Raw genomic sequence first — 18,297 nt, 5'->3', positions numbered from 1 at the left:
AGAAATGTATCCAATGCCCAACGTATGATACTGTAACCTCTCTGTACGTCAGTTTGATAATAAAAATTTGAGAAAAAAAAATGACAACCACTACTCTGCTCACTGCCAGTCCAGTTCCACTGGCCACCTGCTTAAGCTAGTGATAGAACACAGACGTCTAGAAAGCATAGAGCCCCACAGCCCTGAGGAGAGCACTGGTGAAATGAATACAAGGGAGGAGACTTGAAAATGGCAGTTGAAGGAAACAATATGCAGAGAGTTAACGCTGGCAAGTTTTCCATCCAGACTCACAAAGCCTTTCTGGCAATTTATGACAAGAGTAGTGGCCCTGAACAGAGTGTAATCAAATTTTCTCATTTCACAGACCAGGGGCCACTAAACTTCTCTGATTACACACGCCCAGAAAACAACTAAATATATGTACACTTATAGATTATATGCATAAACATCCAATGCAAAACATGCCAGCTGGAAAATAAATGAAAAAAGTAAACTTTGTATGGAATTAAAGCTACTTCTCTACCATATCTTTAAAGAAGTGATTCTCACCAGATGCCAGTAGTTCATGCCTGTAATCCTAACTACTCAGGAGGCTAAGACCTGAGGATCATGTTTCGAAGCCAGTTGGAGCAGATATGTCTGTAAGATTCTTATCCCCAATTAAGCACAAAACACCTGAAGCAGAGAGCTGTGGCTCAAGTAGTAGAGCACTAGCCTTGAGCACAAAAGCTGAGGGACAGTGTTCAGGCCCTGAGTTCAAACCCCAGGCAAAAATATAAAAAAGTTATTCTCAAGGACAGGTTGAAAGAGAACAGTTTGTTCCACACTAGGGACTCCAAACTGAATATCAGCTATAAAGGGAAAGTTTTCACCTCACCATGAACTCTACCTTAAAAATGAAACATAAGCCGGGCAATGTGGTTCATGCCTGTAAGGATAGCTACTCAGGAAGTGGAGCAGGATTCTCAACCTGAGGGAAGCCCAAAAAGAACATTCACGAGTGGCACACACCTGTCACTTTAGCTACATAAGGAGCATCAATATGGGTAAATTGGAAGTGCCCTTCACTAGCTGAAACTCAGGAACCAAATGCATTTAAAATATTTTGCTGTCTAAACTTGCCAGACCTAAAACAATGCCATCCAAATCCAGAAACCAAATAGATTCAGAGAACAAGGAATCCTTACAGGAAATGCTGGGATACATGTGAGAAATCTCTGGCCCACAGTTTCCACGCTGCTGCTGTGTAGGTATGAATACTACAAAGCAAAGTTCAGAGCAAGGCTCTGGTCTCATTCAGCTTTAACACTTTGCAGTTCAAACTTTTCAAGTTCTTTAAAAATATAAGAATGGGGACTGGGAATATGGCTTAGTGGCAAGAGTGCTTGCCTCGTATACATGAAGCCCTAGGTTCGATTCCTCAGCACCACATATATAGAAAAGGCCAGAAGTGGTGCTGTGGCTCAAGTGCTAGAGTGCCAGCCTTGAGCAAATAGAAGCCAGGGACAGTGTCTTGAGTTCAAGGCCCAGGACTGGCAAAAAAAAAAAAAAAAAAAAGAGTGGGCTGGGAATGTGGTTTAGAGGTAAAGCTAGCAAGCATGAAAAATGGTTCAATTCCTTAGCAACAAATAAACAGAAAAAGCCGAAAGAGGTGCTGTGGCTCAAGTGGTAGAGTGCCAGCCTTGTGCAAAAAGAAGCTAGAGACAGTGCCCAGGCCCTGAGTTCAAGCCCCAAGACTGGCAAGAAAAAAAGGAGAAATATTACTAAGAACATCTAGATGCAAGGAAAGAAAGTTGGGCAGAATAAATCTGTCATTCCTCATTAGATGAGGAGCTGATCCAACTCACTTAAGAGCAGTGTAAAAGGAGCAACTAGGAAAGCAAGCAAGACCAGCTGGACTAGCAAGCATCTCTAAAGGAGGCAAGATGGAACTAAAGATCCAGTTTATCCCAGAGAATCTCTGTAGATAGGTAACTGAGAACTGCTCCTACTAAAGTAGTCTTAAGGGTCACCCAACTGCTCAAAGAGCATTTCCTCGGCCTTTTAAAGTCTCCTAGATAATGAGACAACATAGATTCAAAATCTTTAGCATGACTATGTTAAGCAAACACTCAAATTGCTAGACAGATTACAACTTAACCTCTCTCTATTGCATGTTCTCCATTTTTTTTTTAAAATTTATTTTTTTTTTTTTTTGCCAGTCCCGGCCCTTGAACTTGGGGCCTGAGCACTGTCCCTGGCTTCCTTTTGCTCAAGGCTAGCACTCTGCCACTTGAGCCATAGCGCTGCTTCTGGCCATTTTCTATATATGTGGTGCTGGGGAATTGAACCCAGGGCTTCATGTATATGAGGCAAGCTCTCTTGCCACTAGGCCATATTCCTAGCCCCAGTTCTTCAATTTTTAAGAGATTTATTTTAATAAAGTATTTACCAGCATGAGAAAATATTTTAAATTCTTTTAATTTCTTATTGTTATAAAGTTGTATACAGAGGAGTTACAGTCACACAAGTCAAGTAGTGAGTACATTTCTCTCTCACCCCTTCCCTTGTTCTTTTCCAGTTTTTCCTTCTGGTCCCCACTCACAAGTTGTATAGTTCATTTGCAACATAGTGTCTGTTGAGTACCACTGTTGCATTTGTTCACCCTTGGTAAGATTTTAAATTCTGAACTGACCCATTCTTCCTTTAAATAGCAGAAAACATTATGCCTTCAAAGAATACAAGTTACCAACTATTAGTGAAATTGTACCTAAAATACCAAAGGTAGCCTGGTGCCAGTGGCTCACACTTATAATCCTAGCTATTCAGGAGGCTGAGATCAAAGCCAGCCCAGACAGGAAACTGTGAGAGTCTTATCTCCAATAAAGTACTCAAAAAAGCCAGAAGTGGCACTGTGCTGTGGCTCAAGTGGTAGAGTGCTGGCCTTGAGCAAAAAAAACTCAAGGACAGCACTCAGGTCCCAAGTTCAAGCCCTAGAACTGGCAAAAAAGGCAAAAATAAATAAATAAATAAATAAAAACTTTGCTACCCTAAGGAACTGTTACGAATTTTGGTTACTTTTATAAAGCAAAGCAAACACAACTAATCACACTAATCACAGTGGAAACAGATGTACTTCTGTTTGTTTCTGGGTGGTTCTGAGGGTTGAATACAGAGCCTTTTGCTTGCCAGGTAGGTACTCTGACACTTGGGCAGTGCCTGCAGTTCTTTTGTTTATTTTTCAGGCAGCACCTTGGGTTTATGCCTAGGCCAAGCTGGACTGAGACCCTCCGATTTCCAACTTCCACATAGATAAGATGACTTGATGCATGTCACGACAGCCAGCTTTATTGACTGTGACGGGGTCTTACTAACTTTTACTCAGGCAGGCCTTGACTCACAGCCTCCTGATTTCCCTAGGCAGCTAGATTGTAAGTGTGAGCTACCATGCCCAGCCCTTTTCCAAAAGGGTCATACTGTAGAGGTGAGATGGCATCAAAACTCATGATCCTTCTATCTCACCTGAGTGAATAGATGTGCTTCTATACAGCCACCTTTGAAGCCATTGGATTTATTAAAATTACAGCACCTGATCAACTCTAGTCATTGATATGACAGCATATCTTCCCCCAACACTAGCATAGGTTTATTGAGGGAAAAGAACCTGTGGAGAGCCTCCAGTCAAGACTAGAGACTTACTTGACACGTATTCTGAAAAATCTCAAACCATTGGTTCAAGATCCCATTCTCATTTGTTCAATAGATTTTATCAGAGTGCCTCTACTTTGTGCAAAGTATAGGCTAGGTGCTATAACAACATGGAAAATCTCATCCTTCTTGTCAATATTTAAAGATCTTAGGTGGTATAAACAACAAAAACTACAATGAGCTCAGGAAAAAAAGAGAGTGCTTTTTCTAAGGGAAGCAATGTCAATCATAAGCTTAAAGACTAAACCAGGCTAACAAGGTGGGAAAAATTAAGCCTTTCAGACAAAGGAAACAGAAAATAAACATCATTTCTCTGCTCTGGTAGGTACAGAAAAAAACAAACACCAATACTCTTAACTATCAAACCTGTTTGAGAAAAAGGACATTTTGCTATTCTCTAGAAATCAAAATTATCAAGTACTTAGAAACCCACTTTTCCAAGTTTCTCAAACAACTAAATATTGTACCAATGTTACTTTGAAGAGCGAGATATGTCTTTCCGTCAAAATTAACAAAGAACAAAATAATCACAGTGATGTACTGCATGCTTACATTTAAAGAGGATCTTAAAAATAGCATAGCAGAACTGATAGTAAGCTGGTAATGGAATGAGCTAGACCTGATTCTCAAAATCAGGCCTCGTAGTTGAACCTTCAAAAAAATTCTTTCTTGGGGCTGGGAATATGACCTAGTGGCAAGAGCGCTTGCCTCCTACACATGAAGCTCTCGGTTCAATTCCCCAGCACCACATATATGGAAAACGGCCAGCAGGGGCACTGTGGCTCAGGTGGCAGAGTGCTAGCCTTGAGCAGGAAGAAGCCAGGGACAGTGCTCAGGCCCTGAGTCCAAGGCTCAGGACTGGCCAAAAAAAAAAAAAAAAAAAATCTTTCTTTTAAAGGCAATTTCATACCTATAAAAAGGGAGACAACTGCTCTGTAGGCAACCTTGCAAAGTGGGGAGAGAATAATATCCTGTGTACAAAAAAGGTTTCTTTTAAGAAGAGAATCATTACTATTTCACAAGCGGATTCTACTGATCATATGGTCAATGTCATATTAGATCAAAATTAGTAAATAAGTGGCCCAGAGCATTATGAAAACCTTTATGCCACACTACTTATTGGTGCTGGCCTTACTTTGTATTGTAATCCAGGCTGGCCTCAAATTCTTGATTCTCCTGCCTCAGCCTCCTCAGTGCTGGAATTACACTACTTTTCATACTGCTACATTATTCTTGATAGGTACAGAAAGTCTGTCTTCTAGGCCACTGGGAGTACAGTATGAAAGTCATTTCCTGTGGCATACTGTACCTTTTGGTTTGATTTCTCTTCCCTTGAATGGCTAAAATGTGTAAGCTAACACAAACCTGTCACAGTCCGCTGGCCATCACTTAGATTATTCCACCACTTGTTAATCTACAACAGAAGGAGAATTGCATATCATTGTATGTGAAATACTCCCTGGTTAGGAAAATGAAACCTAGAAAGAAATGCTTGTGTCTTGATCTCACATTTATAAAAACTATAGATGACCAATAGACTTAATAAACGTGGTAGAGTGAAAAAGGCATGTATTGGAGTTGGTTCTTCGGTTTTGTTTTTAATAGAGACATCTTACATTCTACAAATAGAACCAATGATCAAATATTTTATTTTTAACCCTTGGTTTTCTGACATAAAATGGGACAGTAGCTGAGCACCAGTAGTTCATGCCTGTAATCCTAGCTACTCAGGAGGCTGAGTTCTGAGGATCAGAAGACAGCATTGGTTATTCAACAAGGTCCTATCTAGTTTCAAAATTTGAACTGAGGTGCAGGGCCTGATGGTGAAAACCTATAGAACTAGTGAAGTAGAGGCCATACTACATGATCCAGGAATGTGACACAAGCCTGGGCAACATAGTGAGACTGTCTCCACATAAACAAAAATTAGAACTCTCTAAAAAGATTTGTACTAAAATTGTTTTTTCTTTTGGTTCATTGTGGGGCTTGAACTCTGGGCCTGTGCACTGTCCCTGACCTCTTCACTGGCAACCACTGAAGTTTGACAAAAATATTTTTTGCTATTGCTGAATATAAAATTTCCCTTAATTAAAAATTATTCTAGGGGGCTGGGGATATGGCCTAGTGGCAAGAGTGCTTGCCTCATACACATGAGGCCCTGGGTTCAATTCCCCAGCACCACATATACAGAAAATGGCCAGAAGTGGTGCTGTGGCTCAAGTGGCAGAGTGCTAGCCTTGAGCAAAAAGAAGCCAGGGACAGTGCTCAGGCCCTGAGTTCAAGCCCAGGACTGGCCAAAAAAACAAAAAACAAAAAACAAAAAACAAAACAGTTATTCTAGGGCTGGGAATATGGCCTAGTGGCAAGAGTGCTTGACTCATATACATGAAGCTCTGGGGTTCAATTCCCTAGCATCACATATACAGAAAACGGCCAGAAGTGGCACTGTGGCTCAAGTGGCAGATGCTTGCCTTGAGCAAAAAGAAGCCAGGGATAGTGCTCAGGCCTTGAGTCCAAGCTGCTGGACTGGCAAAAAAAAAAAAAAAAAAAAAAATTATTCTATGACATTGCACCAGATATCATTATGAGGGGAAAAAATCAAGGTTAAAAAATTATAGATTAATGTATATACAATTTCATTGCTATAATTTTAATATGTATATGATTTCCCAGACCATCTTTGTACCAGTATGAATGGGGTTCCCAGGGCTTTCCTTTCCTTTGTGTTTTGTTTTTTGTGTTTTTTTTGCCAATCCAGGAGCTTGCTCTGGGTCTGGGCTCGGTCCCTGAGCCTCTTTGTCTTCAAGGCCAGTGCTCTATCATTTGAGCAACAGTGTCACCTCCAGCTTTTTTGAGTAGTTTTACTGGAGAAGCGTCTCATGGACTTTCCTGCCTGGGCTGGCTTCCTGAAAAGCTAGGATTACAGGCATGAAGGCATGAGCCACCAGTGCTCAGCTGTTTCGGGGTTTTTGTTTGTTTGTTTTGTTTTTTTGTGGTGGTGGTTTTTTTTTTTTTTTTGCCAGTCCTGGGGCTTGAACTCAGGGCCTGAGCACTGTCCCTGGCTTCTTTTTGCTCTCAGGCTAGCACTCTGCCACCTGAGCCACAGTGCCACTTTCGGCTTTTTCTATATATGTGGTACTGAGGAATCAAACCCGGGGCTTCATATATATGAGACGAGCACTTTACCACTAGGCCATATTCCCAGTCCCTGTTTTTGTTTTTTGTTTTGCTTTGTTTTTTGAGGCAAGATCTCACTTTGTTGCCTACGTTGGCAATGAGCTCCTAGGCTCAAGTAGTCCTCGTACCTCAACTTCCCAGATGGTAGGGACTACAGGCACGCACCTAGGCATGACAAAGATTCAAAGACTTTCATTTTCTATATTATATTCATAGTTGTTTCAGTTTTCTTCCCCCAGCAGTACTGGGTCGAATTTGAGGCTTTGTGCTTGCTCAGCTTGCTGCCTATCTGCTGCTCTACTCCTTGATCTATGTCTCCAGTGCTGTTTGGGGAGTTATTTTGGAGGCAGTGTCTTGTGGACTTTTTCTGCCCAGGCTCAACTGGAACCACATGCCCTAGGTCTCTTGAGTAGCTTGGATTACAGGCATGCATTTTTTGTAAAGGTTTCATTTTTTTTTAGTGGGCATGGATTTTATATAGTCTAACCTGTGATTGGTTTGACTATTATTTTAAAATCTATCCTTGGATAATATATGTATATATATTCTATGTAATGTTTTATCATTCTAAAGAACCATTTTGGGGGAGGGGGAGCTGGGAACGTGGCTTAGTGGTAGCATGCTTGCCTTGCATGCATGAAGCCCTGGGTTTGATTCCTCAGAGCCACATAAACAGCAAAGGCTGGAGGTGGTGGCACTGTGGCTCAAGTGGCTAGCCTTGAGCACAGAGAGGCTCAGGGACAATGCCCAGGCCCTGAGTTCAAGCCCCAGAACTGGGTAAAAAAAAACAAAAAACAAAAAACAAAAAACAAAAAAAAACACAACTTTTGGGTAGATCTAGGTATTAGAACTTCACAGTACAGCAATGTGCTGGAAACCTTATTGTGATTCAGGACTCTAGAATCAATTTTACTATATATATATATATTGGCCAGTCCTGGGGCTTGGGACTCAGTACCTGAGCACTGTCCCTGGCTTCTATTTTTGTTCAAGGCTAACACTCTACCTCTTGAGCCACAGTGCCACTTATGGCTTTTTCTCTTTATGTGGTGCTGAGGAATCGAACCCAGGGCTTCATGCATGCTAGGAAAGCATTCTACCACTAAGCCACACTCCTAGCAGTTTTACTATCTTTTAAAATACAGTATACTAAGTAAAAACCTGGCTGTCAGTTTTCACCTGCAAATACTCTTATTCTTTTGTATAAAGCCTCTTTCTACAATAGGGAGTGCTCATGCTTCTGTAATATCTCTTCAGAAACTGAAGAATGTCTCCTTCCTCTAAGGATAGAACTTCAAACTCTCATTAGTAACAAGAAAGCCCATAAAGGCTGGGAATATGGCCTAGAGTGCTTGCCTTGTAAACATGAAGCCCTGGGTTCGATTCCCCAGCACCACAAATATAGAAAACGGCCGGAAGTGGCACTGTGGCTCAAGTGGCAGAGTGCTAGCCTTGAGCAAAAAGAAGCCAGGGACAGTGCTCAGGCCCTGAGTCCAAAGCCCAGGACTGGCAAAAAAAGAAAGCCCACGGGCTTCCTAGCTACTCAGGAGGCTAAGATCTGAGGATCCCAATCCAAAGCCAGCCCAGGCAGGAAACTACATGAAACTCTTCTCTTCAATAAATTACCAAAAGAAAAGTCAGAAGAGAAGTGGAGCTGTGGCTCAAGTGGTAGACTGATAGTCTTGAACAAAAGAACCTCTAGGACAGTTCCCAGGCCCTGTGTTCAAGTCCCAGAACTGGCAAAAAAAAAAAACAGGTGCGGGGAGAGGGGACTCATTAGAGTCATCAACACTCTCTCCAAACTGGAAGAGCATTGATGTATTATAAAAAGGACAAAGATGCTTGGAAACAAAATGGAGCTGGAAACACATTAACCTATGGCTTCAGTTCTCAATAAACACTGACACATAATTTTTTTTTAAAGATTCATATGGTTTACCTAGAAGGAAACTTAAAAGTCAGGAGGATAGAAAGCCATCAGTTGACATACAAAGTAAATGGAAAATGTGCATGCTCCATGTATTTACATCTCTTTCCTGTACCCCACTGAGAAGATGGTGGTGCTAGGGATCAAACCACAGGGCCTTGAGCATCACTACTCAAGTGTTCTAGAACTGAGCTATAACCCCCTCACAACTGATAAGAGGCTTTAAAAAATCCATTTGGAGGGGGCTGGAATGTGGCTTAGCGGCAGAGTGCTTGCCTGGCATGCATGAAGCCCTGAGTTTGATTCCTCAGCACCACATAAACAGAAAAAGCCGGAAGTGGGGCTGTGGCTCAAATGGTAGAGTGTTAGTCTTGAGCAAAAGGAAGCCAGGGACAGTGCTCAGGCCCTGAGTCCAAGACCCAGGACTGCCCCCCCCAAAAAAAAAACCTAAATAAATAAATAAAACCCATTTGGAGCTGGGTACTGGTGGCTCAAATCTATAACTTTAGCTACTTAGGGAGGAGATCTGACTGTTGCAGCTCAAAGTCAGCATAGAGAGACAAATCCTGGAGATTCTTAACTCTAATCAGTAAAAAAAAATCAGAACTGGAAACATAGCTTAAGTGATAGAGTACCAGCTATGAGCTATGAGGAATCGAAACTAGGGCTTCATGCATGCTAGGCATGCACTCTATCACATTCCCAGGCCCCTCCTTTAATTTTTTGGTCAAGGCTAGCTAGCACTCTATCACTTTGAGCCACAACTCTACTTTCAGCTTTTTGGTAGTTTATTGGAGATAAAGAGTATCTCAAGGCTTTTCTGCTCAGACTGGCTTTGAACCGTGATCCTCAGATCTCAGCTCCTGATTAGCTAGGATCATAGGTGTGAGCTACTACACTTGGCTCCCAGATATTTTTTTAAATAACTGTACGTGGTGTTCTTTTTGTTGTTGTTGTTGGTGGTGGTGGTGGTGGTCACTGGGTTAATTAAACTCAGGGTGTGGGCACTGCCCCTGAGCAATTTTTGCTCAAGGCTAGATAGCACTCTACCACTTAAGCCATAGCATCTTTTCCAGTTTTCTGGTGGTTAACTGGAAATAAGAGTCTGAAGGATTTTCCTGCCCAGGATGACTTTGAATCATGATCCTCAGATCTCAGCCTGTGATTAACTAGGATTACAGGCGTAAGCCACTGGCGCCAATCTTCTGTGCTCACTTCTGAGGCATATGGGTAGAGGGACAAACTCTTGGAATATTGTCAAGTATAATATTCCTAGATATATAACACACTAATACTCATGGTGATGAAAGGAGTCTAAAGAAGAATGTTAAGTACACTGACTTCACATCTATGAATGCATGGACTGTTGCCACTAAATAAAAATGCTTTAAAATTGTAATTAAAATAAAACAAAGTTTATCTTTACCTCCTTCCTGAGGTCTCCTTCTTTTTGTGGCCTTATGCTATCCAACCAATCAGCTTTTAGGCCATCAAAATAACTCTGGACCCTGGATTTCAGTGACTCATATTGCCAAATAGCAGCTGATCCAAATGCACAGCCTGTAAACTATATACAATTAAATATATTACAAAATAATTTTAATAGAGAAATGTATCCACCTTCTTTCCCCAAGGATATTTCACCTGCCACATAGAAATCCCATTGGTGACAAGAACATTTTTTTGTTTCCCATTTTATGAACTTTAGAGTACCTTCAGGTCTGTTTCTAACAAGTCCAAAATTCAAAATACTTAGTGATGCTGAAAATGCTATACCAAATAGAAGGCCTAGAAATTTCTTCTCCAAGGCTTACATACAGCTGGGCTAGATTCTAAAAGCAATTATTCAATTAATTCTGTAATCAAATTCATGTGTGTAGCACCCCAGTTCCTGCTGATCCACTAGCCACACACCCCTGTTCTTGCTCTAAAGAAATACAACCAAGACAAACAACACCGGAATACTATATTGCAGCAAGCTGGTAACATTCAGTAATGTGAACTCTTACCCCAACAGTGAAGAAAAAAGGTTTCACGAGAGTCCTGATAGGGTAGGGAGAAGGATAAAAGACTGTTTCTTCCACGGGAGGAATCAAAGCACTTCTCTTGTAAGCTTCTCCACTTGGCCCTGTATCTGATCTCCGTGGTTCCACCTTCCTGGGTGCTTTTCTGAACCCACATTTTTGCTGAATAAAGAAGTTAAACCTATGGGGTAGGAAACAGAAATACCAGAAATATCATTACCATCTCAGTTTATTCTCACTCCAAAGTCCAAGAAGAGCTAGGACTCTAAATGTAGGGAGAATTCTGCAACAGACAAGTTACAAACTAACAGCAATGTTAGAACACTAGTTTGCACCATTACTTTGTATTGACCAGTAAAATAGTTTGTATCCATTCTCCACAATTAGACAACTTTAAAATGTCAGTTTTAATGAGCAAAGATCAGTTTTATCTTATTTGAAGTCAATTCCAGAATAACATTTAAATGTATTAGACTAGCAGGAAGCCAGTGGCTCATACCTGTAATCCCAGCTACTCAAGAGGATGATATCTGAAGGATCACAGTTCAAAGCCAGCTTGGGCAGAAAAGTCTGAAAGACTCCATCTCCAAATAGCAAAAACCCAGGTTAGAGGCATGGCTCCAGTGACAGAAGTCTCATGCATGAGCAAGCAATCCAATCCGGAGTGTGAGGTCCTGAGTCCACCAGACAAACAAACCAAGCTTACAGTCATAATTCCCCTTGATAAGTATTAACCATTATGAAGTGATAGATTCCTCCTACCTCTCTCCTATTTCACTGTTTTGAGAATACTTACCAAATATATTTGAAAGGGGTTTTATAGTTTGAATTCTAATAGCTTGGCCTTTAAAAAACAATAACAAACTACTATGGGCTCCATGCAGTCCTAGGACTGTACATCCTATTTTCTAAATTAATCTTCAAGGGCTGGGAATGTGCCTTAGTGGTGGAGTGCTTGCTTTACATGCATGAAGCCCTGGGTTCAATTCCTCAGCAACACATAAACAGGAAAAGCTGGAAGTGGTGCTGTGGTTCAAGTGGCAGAGTGATAGCCTTGAGCAAAAGGAAGCCAAGGACAGTGCCCAAGCCCTGAGTTCATACTCCAGGACTGACAAAACAAAAACCAAAACCAAATTCATCTTCAACACTCATGATAGTTTCTCCTTTTCTTCTCTCTTAATGAGAGACACAGTCAAGGCTCCAATGGTTGTTTTATTCTAGTCAAACCCAATCCATGTTAAGTTCTTCAAACTTTTTCTTATGTAAAGCTGTAATTTCTTGAGGAGGTCAAGCTGTCTTCTAAAGCAGGGGTGGGCATGTTGCTTCAGCTTTGAAACCCAGACCCAGAAACAAGATGCTCACATTTGATTAAAATAAATTAATTCATTTTTAGAACCAGAATGACTTCTACACAGGTAAATAATCCAAATACGTTTCTCTAGTCCTAACCTAATTCAAATGTTTCTCTAATCCTACCCTAGCCCTGCATTTCCAGCTATATATGAATATTTCTACTTAGATATGTCCCTGTTGGAAATTTTTTTTATTTCCCTATAAACAGCTTCACTTTTTGACTTCCTTACTCACTCAAGTAGACCACAGTTCTCTTGATCACTAAGATTAAAAGTTCATATCACTCTCCTTTATCCTTACCAAACTATTAAAAACCAACTCTTGGCTGGGGATATAGCCTAGTGGCAAGAGTGCCTGCCTCGGATACACGAGGCCCTAGGTTCGATTCCCCAGCACCACATATACAGAAAACGGCCAGAAGCGGCGCTGTGGCTCAAGTGGCAGAGTGCTAGCCTTGAGCGGGAAGAAGCCAGGGACAGTGCTCAGGCCCTGAGTCTAAGGCCCAGGACTGGCCAAAAAAAAACAAAACAAAAAAAAACACCAACTCTGTAAAATAACATCTTTCATTCCTAGTGCAACTGTTTATTTCATGGCTGGTGACACCAATGGCTTTAAACATCAACACTAAACACACAGCATCTTTTCTCTCTTACTTTTCCTTAAATACTCAACAGTTCCTGATACACTCTCTCTTACAGAGCCTACAGGCTGCTGTTACTACTATTCTTGCCTACAATGCCCTTTCTCTTCCTCTGAGAAATTACATAGTAATGATGAAGGATGGGTGATAATTTGACTTGAAAATTTGCCTAGCAAGTACTAGTTCAAACCCAGTACCACCAAATTTTATACTTCCAAATAAGTAACATTTAGTATGTGTGAGACATAGAAAGACAGAGATGGAGTTGAACCTACACCCACAACATCTAAGCAAGCACTGAGCTCCATCTCTAGAATTTTGGGGGATAGGGGACAGAATTTAAGTTTGAACTCAGGACCTGTGCTTGCTAGGCAGAGTACTGCCGAGCCATGCCTCCAGCCCCACTTTTTTACTGGCTAGGCTCAGCACAGAGTCTCCCTTTCCATGCTGGTGTGGAATCCGCCTACTTTAGGCTTTCTATCTCCACATGCCCAGCTTCCCTCTTTGGAGACTGAGTATCTTGGACTTTTCACCTGGGCAAGCCTGGACCTTCAATCCCACCAATAGCCTCCAACACAGCTTGGCATGACATGCTGTGCCTAGACACAAGTTAAAAAGGGGATTCCCAAACTTTTCTCATTGGGCTAACCTTGAGCCTTGATTTTCGTATTTTCAGCCTCCCAAGTAGTTAGAATTATAGGCTTGTCCCTAGTGTATAGCCACAAACCTTATTTACTTCCAGACAGTGTCTCTCAATAAGATGCCCAAACTGACCTCAAATATGTAGCTGTTTTCATCTGTCAAATGGCATAGACTACCGGTGTATACCTCAATGCCCAGCAAATATTCCTTTCAAAAAAATCTTTTTTTCAAGAAATGTACTCACTACCTTACTATGTAACTGTACCCCCTCTGTACATCACCTTGTCAATAAAATTTTTAAAAAGGAAAAATAAATCTTTTTTTAACCTGCCTAGCAAAGACAAGTTCAAATTCCAGTACCACCAAAACAAATAAAAATCCTATTTAGGAAGTCCCAAATTTATCTAATCCTATGTTGCACTGAGCTCCCTTCAGAGCCTGATTAATGTTTTATGAATAAATAGCCCTGGGTATACACTCAACAACTAATCCAAACATAATTCTAATCCTTTTCCCTAACCTGCTTTTTCTGTAATGGCTAGGAAAGATGCACTCAACATACTGCATACTCTTCTTTCCTCTCATCACTTTTCTTTAACACTCAATAGCTCCTACTGGCTGCTGTTACTACTATGGTTGCCTATGGTGCCTTGCTCTTCTGCATGGACTCCACTTAACTTTCCAGTCTCCCAAGGGATGGCAAGGGATGGCTCTATCACATACATTAAGAAAGAATTGTTCAAGAACCTCTTGAAATGGTTTTATTTACCTAGTAAAAACATCATTGAGCCAGGCACCAGTGGGTCACACCTGTAATCCTAGCTACTCAGGAGGCTGAGATCTGAGGATTTGCAGTTCAAAGCCAGCCCAGACAGGAAAGTCCCTGTGACTCTTAACTCTGATTAACCACCAAAAAGCAGGATGTGGAACTATGGCTCCAGTGGCTTAGTGATAGCCTTGAGCACAAAACACAAAAGCTCAAGGACAGGGCTGGGAACATGGCTTAGTGGTAGAGTGCTTACCTAGCATGCACGAAACCCTAGGTTGGATTCTTCAGCATCACATAAAGAGAAAAAGCCAGAAGTGGTGCTGTGGCTCAAGTGGTAGAGTGCTACCCTTGAGCAAAAGCAGCTCAGGGACATTCCTTAGGCCTTGAGTTCAAGTCCCAGTACTGGCAAAAAGAAGCTTAAGGACAGTGCTCAAGCCAATACTTGGCCCCCACTCCAGGTATATTACATCACAATCTTATGTACTGAATCATTCTTCAGCATACTAATTTTAGAACCACAGGAACTCAAAACTTCCCTATTTGAGATTATAAAGAAGGCAACTTACATCCCATGTTAATTTTCAGTACCTATTTCCAGAAGCAAGGCACAAATACTGTATTTCAGGTTTACCTACATCCCTGTGTAGTGCGTTTTCCCGTGTAACCATTAATGGAACGGCGATGAATGGCAAGCTTTCCAAATGAAAGATTTTGTTTTAATCAGGTGTTAACCTTTAACATCATATGTGTTTCTTATGGTTTGTAGTTCCAAGTGGTCTTTACATCTGATTTTTTCCTGGAGCTAGTTTTACCAAGCTAGTTTTCTCTTAACCTTTCTATAACCAGTACCTGATGTGTACTTAAAATCTTAAAACACTCAACACACCTGTTGCTTTTTTCTTCTCCTTCTTTTTGCCAGTTCTGGGGATTGAACTCAGGGGCTGGTGTTGTCCCTGAGTCCTTTTACTCAAGGCAGGTGCTCTACCCCTTTGAGCCACAGCTCCACTTCCGGTTTTTGAGTGGTGAATTGGAGGTAAGTCCCATGGGGATTTTTCTGCCCGGGCTGGCTTCCAATCAGTCCTAAGATCTCAGTCTTCTGAGTAGCTACGATTACAGGAGTAAGCCACCAGCATATCCAGCTCCATTGCTCCCCCCGCCCCCCCACAAACCCTCCAGTCCTGGGGCTTGGACTCAGAGCCTGAGCACTGTCTCTGGCTTCCTTTTTTGCTCAAAGCTAGCACTCTTACTAGTTGAGCCACAGTGCAATTTCCAGCTTTTTCTGCTTATGTGGTGCTGAGGAATCAAACCCAGGGCTTCATGCAAAGAAGGCAAGCCCTCTACTGCTAAGCCATATTCCCAGCTCCCCATTGCTGCTGCTGCTACTGCTGCTTTCTTCTTCTTCTTCCTCCTCCTCTGTTGTTGTTGTTGTTTTACCAGTCCTGGGGCTTGAACTCAGGGCCTCAGCACTGTTCCTGGCTTCTTTTTGCTCAAGGCTAGCACTCTACCACTTGAGCCACAGCGCACTTCTGGCTTACTTCTATATATGTGGTGCTGAGGAATTGAACCCAGGGCTTCATGTATGCAAGGCAAGCACTCTACCACTAGGCCATATTCCCAGCCCCCCACACCCACTGCTTCTTAATATGACATTTCTATACACACACATACACACACACACAATGCTATCTCAAATGTGATTTGGAATTAACAGTGGCATCAGGATCACTAAAATCTACCACCACCTCCACCTGACTCCTCCATTCTGCACCCCACCCCCCACCAGAAACAATGCATGCAAGCTTTCCAAATGCCTGATGAATTTACTTGGCATGCATATACGAAATACAGGTTCTTCTACTCTTCCCATCCTTCTCCTAATTCTAATTTTATAGACTAGGGTGGGGTCTGAGAAATGACAGTCTTCAAACACTTTTTTTATTGTTGTTTTGTTTTTTGATGCAGCCTCACTGGGTGGCTCAGGCTGTCCTCTAACTCCTGTTCCTCCTGTCTCAGCCTCCTGAGCACACTGCTATTACTGGTGAGTGTGTCCGCACCAGGTAATTCTTAGGTAACAATTCCACCACAGTGAAACCTTATTTTACAACGATTTAGCCCGTTCCTGCTACTATTAACCAGATATATTTGAGACACCCATACAAACAAGTCGGAAATCGGGAAGGTTGAAATTTTGGATGAAATTTCAAAGTCAATACAAATAAGAGTTTCAAACTGTTGAGGGATGTCTCTCTTCTCTAGTAATTTAGATCCTCCTTAGGTTAAAAAACAAAAACAGCAAACACCGATAGTCCATACATTTCACATGGCAGGCTAGGCTGGTTTTCTTTTTCTTTTCTTTTTTTTTTTTTGGCCAGTCCTGGGCCTTGGACTCAGGGCCTGAGCTGTCCCTGGCTTCTTTTTGCTCCAGGCTAGCACTCTGCCACTGAGCCACAGCGCCCCTTCTGGCCGTTTTCTCTATATGTGGTGCTGGGGAATTGAACCCAGGACTTCGTGTATACAAGGCAAGCACTCTTGCCACTAGGCCATATCCCCAGCCCTAGGCTGGTTTTCTTTCCAAAGCTTTTAGGAACCAAATATGCCACCGTCTGAACTCCTAAACAAGAAAGCCTCTCTTCGAACAAAGCAAGAACTCGCCTCGAACTCTGGTCCTCTCCACGCTCTTTCTACGCTAAAGGGAACACTGTAGGTAACAGAGGCTTTGTAATCTAGACTGAGAAGATAAAATCTCAGCTCTGCCATTCTCCCCGCGGTGCAAAACCACTACGGTTAGGCTGGCTTCAGTATGTCCCACCGGGGTTACGACGCCTGGTTCGCAAAGGCCCCGCAAAGGCCCGGCGAAGTTCTCGACCCCATGCTAGGGGAGAGCAGTGGGCTCCTGGGGGTGGGCGGGGCGGCCGCCGCCGCACAGCCGGGAGAGGGGCGAGGGCTGGAGCAGGCCAAGCCTGGGGAAAGCGGGGGGGGGGGGGGGGGGGGGAAGTGGGGGAAGAAGGGGAAGTGGCCAGGGACGGAGGAGCCGCGGCTCCGGGCGGCGTGGCCCCGGGCGGCCTCCACCCCCCGCCCCCAAAGCTGCACCTCCGGAGCCGAGACGCCCCGAATGGCGGCCATTACCTGCGTCCGAGCAGCCGCGGGGCGGCCAGGGCAGGGGGGAGTTCCTCACAGACATGGGCGCCCGCCGGCGGAGCCCATGCCCGGCCGCAGCGCCAGCCTCTCGGTCCCCAGCATCGCCACGCCATGTTCCCAACCTCTGCACCACCATGGCCCGACCTTACCAACCCCAACCGCGGAACTACTTCCGGGGCGAAGCCGAACCATAGAGTGTGGAGCCCCGGGCTAGAGCGCCGGCTCAAGGCCTAGCGGGAATACTGGGATTTGATTTTTACCCCGTTGGATGATGGCAAGGACTGAAGACTTCAGCGTCAACAAGAGACGATTATGATAATTGAGCATTACAAGCATCGTGTTTGCATGACTAATGTGTCATGGGTCGAATAGATGTGGAACATGCAGTGGATTTGGATCTCAAGTGAAGAAACCTGAGTTTGGGAGAATCTACTGTGTGTGTGTGTGTGTCCATTGTGGGGCGTGTACTCAGGGCCTAGGCACTTTCCCTGAGCTGTTTTGTTCAAGGCTAATGCTCTACCACTTGAGCCACATCTTCACTTCTGGGTTTTTTCTTTTTTTTTTTTTTTGGCTAAGTAATTGGAGAAAGAGTATCATGCAATCCTCAGATCTCTGCCTCTTCAGTGGCTAGGATTGCAGGCATGAGCCACACGCTGTGTGTAGCAAATTTTTATAGCAACTTGCTACCAACCTTGGAAGGTAATGTTGTCCTCCAGAGTGAAGGACAAATTTGCTTATAGCCTTAAAAGAAAAAAATGGTAATGACATTTGTTCTACTCATTGTAAAGCATTGTGATTCTTAGCCATATGTCCGTGGTGCAAGCTTATAATCCCGGCTACTTAGGAGACTGAGATCCAGAGGACTGAAGAAGCCAGCTCGGGAAGAAAAAGTTTATGAGCCAGGTGCTGGTGGTTCATGCCTATAATCCTAGGTACTCAG

At 42.9% G+C, this 18,297-nt stretch overlaps 1 protein-coding gene across 1 annotated transcript in view; it reads right to left on the bottom strand.

Moving 5' to 3' along the window:
• The window catches only part of Parl (presenilin associated rhomboid like), a 31,088-nt gene extending 13,581 nt beyond the window's left edge, over nucleotides 1-17,507 (bottom strand). The window contains exons 1-4 of the mRNA XM_048347022.1: nucleotides 17,346-17,507; nucleotides 10,801-10,996; nucleotides 10,218-10,358; nucleotides 5,053-5,101 (exon numbers count right to left, since the gene is read on the bottom strand). Coding sequence (XP_048202979.1) covers nucleotides 5,053-5,101; nucleotides 10,218-10,358; nucleotides 10,801-10,996; nucleotides 17,346-17,470 — 511 coding nt within the window. The 5' untranslated portion in view covers nucleotides 17,471-17,507. The remainder of the gene's footprint in view (nucleotides 1-5,052; nucleotides 5,102-10,217; nucleotides 10,359-10,800; nucleotides 10,997-17,345) is intronic.
• Between the last annotated feature and the right edge of the window lie 790 nt (nucleotides 17,508-18,297).

Source organism: Perognathus longimembris, chromosome 5, assembly GCF_023159225.1.
Source record: "Perognathus longimembris pacificus isolate PPM17 chromosome 5, ASM2315922v1, whole genome shotgun sequence".
Classification (NCBI taxonomy): domain Eukaryota; kingdom Metazoa; phylum Chordata; class Mammalia; order Rodentia; family Heteromyidae; genus Perognathus; species Perognathus longimembris.
Note: the sequence above shows the minus strand (reverse complement) of the source record. Positions and strands in the feature narration are given on the sequence as shown.